Genomic DNA, 6,266 nt, shown 5'->3' with positions numbered 1-6,266 from the left:
ACTAAAGTCTTTCAGTTTGTCTGGAAACTATGAAAACTAGCTACAATGAAATTTTTTAAGCTACTTAAGTGAATTTTCCGTTTTCGGTCTTTGAACGTAATAACTAAATCAGAATTTTATAAGAGGTAATTTCTTTTTCATCGTGAACGGTGAAATTTAAAAAAACTGTAATTTTTTAAAAATGAGACGTAGAAGATAAGGCAAAAACATTAAAACCATCTTCCTGTATCTACGGTACTGGAGAATTTTGACAAACGTCATTCATAATGAGTACTAATTTCATAAGTGCTTGTTCCAAATTTGATCAAAATTTCTCCAACGGTTTGACAGTTATGACAAAAAAACGATTTTTTAAACAGAAATTTGAAGGAATCTACTTTACTTAGAAAGCATTTTTCAGGAAAATGACGTAATGCATGTCAACTTATTTTTTAATTGGCTATGGATTGGTGAATTATTGACATTTAAAACTGGACCATCCTGTATACTATTCTAAAGCATAAAAAAATTGAAAGAACAAAATACTTTTCACTTAATAATATAAAATGTAAATCAACTTAAGGAACCAAGTAATACTGTGTGGCAGTACCAAGTACATTTACCGTTCTCCACCACGTCTAGATGTTTTAGCGACTATTGTAAATGAATCAAAACTACTGAAAAAATTGAAGCAAAGAATACTTGGATTTTTAGATTTGTTTGAAAAGCAAAAAGAAGGAGTTTAAATCCAACTGATTAATGTAGAATGACATGTGAGCATTCTAACGAGCAGACATGTGTGACATTTTTTAGTCCCTGAAGATGAGTTGTTTAAACACTCGAAACATGTTGGGTAGCGTTTAGCTGACCTGCTATACTGAATAAAAATTTTGTGGAGATTGATTTTATATTTTTTGACTTACACTTATATTTAAATTAACAGTGGAATTATCTCCTAATAGGATGCAATGCAATAAAAATTAAAAATGTTTTATTTAAATAAATAAAAATGTTTTTTTCCTTAAGATGTCGTAGCGCTAAGTAACAACTCTGTAAATAATGTATACTAGCCAAGTGCTAAAATAAATACGTTTTATTTTATTTAATAATTTTTATTTCGTATATGTGTAAAATTTCTCATTATTTATTGCTTAACTTTTCTTTTTCTGTAAAGTTTGTACCGTAATTGCTATAAAAATGTAATGACTATAAAATTTGCTATTGTTCTTGTCACGTTTCGCTAAAAATTTACGTAGACTGAAATAATTTTAGGCAAAAATATACAAATAACTGGGAAAATTGTGAAAAGTCAACAGTTTGCAAGTAGCCATGTTCAAATTCATTTTACCACTATTGGCCCTCAGTTGTTGCGCTCTTGGGGTGCCCCGTATTCCAAACAGACCCCCCACAAGTAAGGTAGACATTTTTACACTGCAGAACTTAAGAAAATTTGCTTTTCAGGTCCTCCACATGTCAAGGAACTTCTCAGAAGTGTGCGAGATGTTTCCAATGATGCTCCGAATAATAAAAATTCGTAAGTCTAAGTTAGTTTTTGTTAGAATAACTAGCATAAGCTTTTTTACAGTCTATTGACTAAAATAAGTTCAGGTGGATTAATAAATTATCTGAAAAGCAAAATTCAACATGTCCGGCAATTGGGTGCAGGTATAATCCAAAAAGTTGCCGATACACTGAAATCTACTGATATTAAAGGAAAATGTGTGTATGTCGTCGACAAAATATTTAAATTTATAAAAGGTAGTTTAAAGTTCATTGGAATCAGGTGAGTAAATTCAATTTTGTTTGGAAATAAACTGATAGGGCAGTTGTTTGTAGCCATGGTGAGCAACTTAGCAAGATTTTACAATAGGAAAAGCCAGTTTTTAATCAAGATATATTGCAGGACAAGGCACATACGTGAAGCTACTGATGAACCATCAGAAGATGCTAACGCTCTAATTCACTTTAATGCAACACTGACTATTACTGAAGAAATGTTCAAACTGTACAAAGACATTGAGGCCAACAAACAAAATTTATCAAAATCCATGTATGTATAATTTTTTAATATTTTTCATAAATTGTGATTAGAAATCTGTGACAGTATAAGCTTAGTTCGAGATTTCTTGCCTGCGCTAGAACTTCAACTTAAAGAAAACGTTGGGTTAATTGAAATATACTTAGAAAATAAGGCGCGTCAAGCAGGACACAAGTTGGAAGATGCCACGTTCAATAAGACCCAAGCAATACAAAACCGTTTACTAGACGTCTACCATTTCCATCCAGAACTACACTTCGCTTTCACCGCTGAATCTTAAGTGCAACTTAAGAATATTTTATCACTTAAGGTTCTCTTAACCTATTCTGTTTGCCTTTGTCATATATTAAACGTATACTTTTTGACATGGAAAACAAATTTAATTATAGTATACTTGTACATAAAAATGAATGATAACAAGATTGTTCTCCAATATAATTATCCAAATGGATTATATCGATTATTCTTTTTGTTCAGATTAGATTCCTGTTTGTTTCCTTCCTGTTTTTCCTTAGCTTTTCTGTCGAAGGATCGTAGGAGTTGGTACTTGCAATGCAAACCGTTTTGGTCTATCTTTATTAAAAAGCTATGACGGTTCAAAGCGTGAAAACGACATTTTTCAAACGTCAATATCTCTAAAACAGTTACATAAGATATAGGTTATGATACATAAAACAAATTTTAATTCTTTAGGGAAAATCAAAAAATTAGTGACATAAAAGAAAACTGTGCCTCTTGTAGGACAATTTTTTAAATGCCGTGTTCCCATATTTATGAAAGATACAAAAAAAATACAATTTTACAAAATGGTAGCACATAGTTTAAACTTTATGTTTCTGTTCTGTTTCATGATACGTTTTCTAAAATTCAGAGATCCCGAGCCAAAAATTCATATTTTTGAACTTGCCAAAATCAATTTTATGTAATAAATCACCTATATCTTGAAGCATTTTCGGAGAAACAAACAATAATTTATTGTTTCTTCAGATAAACGGGGAACATATTGCATACATAAATAAACATGAAAAATACCTTATTTATTGATCAAGCTTTCAAGTCAATTTTCCACGAAACAAGAAAATGTATAAATTGACTATTTGGTCAAATTATCAAGTCAGGTTTAATATCTGAAATGAAAATTTGATCAAAATATAAACTTTTCTAGTCATTCTTTAGTTGCAAATGTCAAAACATGAATAATGCCTTGATGATCAACTTTTCAAGTCAATTCTTCAGCTTGAAACCAGAAGATATACAAATTTTTTATTTGGAAAAATTTTGAAGTCAATTTTCATAACTAAATGTAAATACCATTAAATTATTTACTTTTCAAGTCATATTTCATGCTTCAAATGTCAAAACATGAAAAATGCCTTGTTCAAATTTTCATATTCACCAGTTTGAAACAAGAAAATGTATAAATTGACTATTTGGTCAAATTATCAAGTCAAGTTTAATATCTGAAATGAAAATTTGATCAAAATATAAACTTTTCTAGTCATTCTTTAGTTTCAAATGTCAAAACATGAATAATGCCTTGATGATCAACTTTTCAAGTCAATTCTTCAGCTTGAAACCAGAAGATATACAAATTGTTTATTTGGAAAAATTTTGAAGTCAATTTTCATAACTAAATGTAAATACCATTAAATTATTTACTTTTCAAGTCATATTTCATGCTTCAAATGTCAAAACATGAAAAATGCCTTGTTCAAATTTTCATATTCACCAGTTTGAAACAAGAAAATGTATAAATTGACTATTTGGTCAAATTATCAAGTCAAGTTTAATATCTGAAATGAAAATTTGATCAAAATATATACTTTTCAAGTCATTCTTCAGTTTCAAATGTCAAAACATGAATAATACCTTGATGATCAACTTTTCAAGTCAATTCTTCAGCTTGAAACCAGAAGATATACAAATTGTTTATTTGGTCAAATTATCAAGTCAAGTTTAATATCTGCAATGAAAATTTGATCAAAATATATACTTTTCAAGTCATTCTTTAGTTTCAAATGTCAAAACATGAATAATGCCTTGATGATCAACTTTTCAAGTCAATTCTTCAGCTTGAAACCAGAAGATATACAAATTGTTTATTTGGAAAAATTTTGAAGTCAATTTTCATAACTGAAATGTAAATACCATTAAATTATCTACTTTTCAGGTCATTTTTCATGCTTCAAATGTCAAAACATGAAAAATGCCTTGTTCAAATTTTCATATTCACCAGTTTGAAACAAGAAAATGTATAAATTGACTATTTGGTCAAATTGTCCAGCAAATTTTCATATCTCAAATATGAATTTTTCAAGCTTCAAGAATTTTGCTATAATTTTATGCTTTTAATTGTAAAAATTAATTTTAGAAAAAAAAAATTCAACTTTTGCGTAGATGGGAAAGAAAATCAATCATTTTTAATTATTTCAATAAGTATCAATTTTTCAAATAAGTTTCCTTCACAAACTTACCCTAATTTTGAACAGGAAATTAAATTATAAAAATAGGAATGTTCTGTTTGAAAAAATTGTTGTTCAACACGACAAAACACACAATTACCTAGAAAAAACCGTTTTCCGATATGTGTAAATTAAAATTGTTTTAGGTACTAAAAATGTCGAATTTTAGAGAAAATGGTAAGCAAAATATACAGGGTGTCCCGCTTAAAATAAGCAAATAGACATCTTGAGGGTACTGATGTCCACAAATAAAAGGAGGCAGAAATGTAACAATGCTTTTAATAATCTCTTGAACGCTCAAGTCTCTGACTGACAGTCAACAACAACAATAATCAAAGTCCGTCGTGCCGTGGAACTTCAGGTAAGCAAGGTTGGCCCCAGGTGGTCAGGGAAAGGCATAGTGGCCGCCACAGGTATTCCCCCCCCAAGTGACTTGGCCATGGTCCAGTTTAACCTGCCTGGTCACTGAAACGGACCTTCTTCTTGCAGGAGTAGGTGCCTAGGGGTGGGTACTGCTGAAGTTGAGGATCTGCCTGAACTATTTTGAGACTGTTCCTGAAGTTCTTGGACTGGACGTCGAGACTGTCACGGCTTCGCCTTGGATCTTGATCTTGAAAACCACGTCGGAAATACGTTCAAGAACTTCGTAGGGGCCTTCATATGGTGGTTGCAAAGGTTTCTTCACGGCATCAACTCTAAGAACACATGAGAACAAGTAAACAAATCTTGGTGAACAAAAGCGGCTTATGATGATGAGCGGCAGGAATTGAACGAATTAATTGCATGTGTTGTCTAAACTTTTTAAGAAAAGGTTGAGGATCAGGGAGCATATCGACATCTGTGAAGAACTCTCCAGGAAGTCGTAACGTAGTCTTATACACCATCTCCGCAGCTGTGCCTTTTAGGTCCTCCTTGGTGGGCAAAACGTCAACCCAGTCATTGTCACCATGGCACATGATAGAGGCTTTCAGAGAACGATGCCAACGTTCCACCATTCCATTGGCAGCTGGGTGGTAAGCTGTTGTTCGAATCCTCTTGGTTTCTAAGTAGCACGCATCAAATTTATCTTAATTCCATAATTTCAAGTATTTGATTCTAAGAAACTTTGGATGAGAGCCTGTATGTGAAAGTCATGTGGGAATCATTTATAAGGCCATTCCGGAATTGAACACTGAGTTAAAATTTTATGGCAATTTAATCATTTTTCTATAATTTTAGTTATTATTTTTTAATTGAATGATTGAAATAAACTAAAATATTATCGCTTTTAATATAATCTTGCAGGTTTAAGGATTTTAATTAAAACTGTGTACGATGCACTGTAATATTTATATGGGGATATTTTTGGAAAGCTTCAAGTCTGGTCTATCTTTTGTTTTCTATAATATTTTGACGTATCTTGTCCAGTAAGGGAGCAATTTAGGGTCAAAACAACGTGTGTCAAAAAATATGTGATTTCATGGTGAAGGAACTTTGACGCCTTCTAGCGGCCAAACGGTGCAATCAATCGAATCATGGGAGGATAGTTTTGGAAAGCCTGAAATCTGCTCTATTTCTTGTTTTCTATGACATTTTGACGTAACTTGTCAAATAAGGGAGTAATTTAGGGTCAAAGCAACGAGTTATACTCACACAACGAGAAATATTTCATGGTGATTTTTTTATTTTATGGTGAAGGAACTGTGACGCCCTCTAGCAGCCAAACGACGTTATCAATCAACTAGAGGTAGGATATTTTTATATTTATTTCGTACATGTGTAAAGCTTCTAATTATTTAATATTTAAG

The 6,266-nt window shown here is 31.5% G+C and overlaps 1 protein-coding gene and 1 long non-coding RNA gene across 3 annotated transcripts; one reads left to right on the top strand and one right to left on the bottom strand.

The window, feature by feature from the left end:
* The first annotated feature begins 1,233 nt into the window (after positions 1-1,233).
* On the top strand, positions 1,234-2,468 carry LOC145729265 (uncharacterized). Of its 2 annotated transcripts, XM_081979948.1 has the most exons (5): positions 1,234-1,390; positions 1,441-1,513; positions 1,565-1,762; positions 1,883-2,029; positions 2,084-2,468. In XM_081979948.1, the coding sequence occupies exons 1-5, from the start codon at positions 1,309-1,311 to the stop codon at positions 2,295-2,297; spliced, it is 714 nt and encodes a 237-aa protein (XP_081836074.1). In that variant the 5' UTR covers positions 1,234-1,308; the 3' UTR covers positions 2,298-2,468. The 2 variants fall into 2 exon arrangements, with proteins under 2 accessions (XP_081836074.1, XP_081836077.1); XM_081979951.1 differs by lacking the exon at positions 1,565-1,762.
* Positions 2,469-4,742: 2,274 nt separating this feature from the next.
* LOC145729273 (uncharacterized) lies at positions 4,743-6,194 on the bottom strand. The gene is made up of 2 exons (XR_014178324.1): positions 6,112-6,194; positions 4,743-5,174 (listed from the first exon to the last, which is right to left on the bottom strand). It is a non-coding gene; the product is annotated as an uncharacterized LOC145729273 (long non-coding RNA).
* Positions 6,195-6,266: the final 72 nt, after the last annotated feature.

The sequence above is a fragment of the Ips typographus genome, linkage group LG1, assembly GCF_016097725.1.
Source record: "Ips typographus isolate SLU linkage group LG1, UJ_Ityp_2.0, whole genome shotgun sequence".
Lineage (NCBI taxonomy): Eukaryota > Metazoa > Arthropoda > Insecta > Coleoptera > Curculionidae > Ips > Ips typographus.
The sequence above is the reverse complement of the archived record's forward strand: the minus strand, read 5'-3'. Positions and strand labels throughout refer to the sequence as shown.

Bases quoted from the DNA above. Each gene is read 5' to 3' on its own strand.
- LOC145729265 (XM_081979948.1), top strand. From the start codon at position 1,309: ATGTTCAAATTCATTTTACCACTATTGGCCCTCAGTTGTTGCGCTCTT. The intron at 1,391-1,440 runs GTAAGGTAGACA...TTTGCTTTTCAG, and splicing joins TCCAAACAGACCCCCCACAA to GTCCTCCACATGTCAAGGAA. The intron at 2,030-2,083 runs GTATGTATAATT...AATCTGTGACAG, and splicing joins CAAAATTTATCAAAATCCAT to TATAAGCTTAGTTCGAGATT.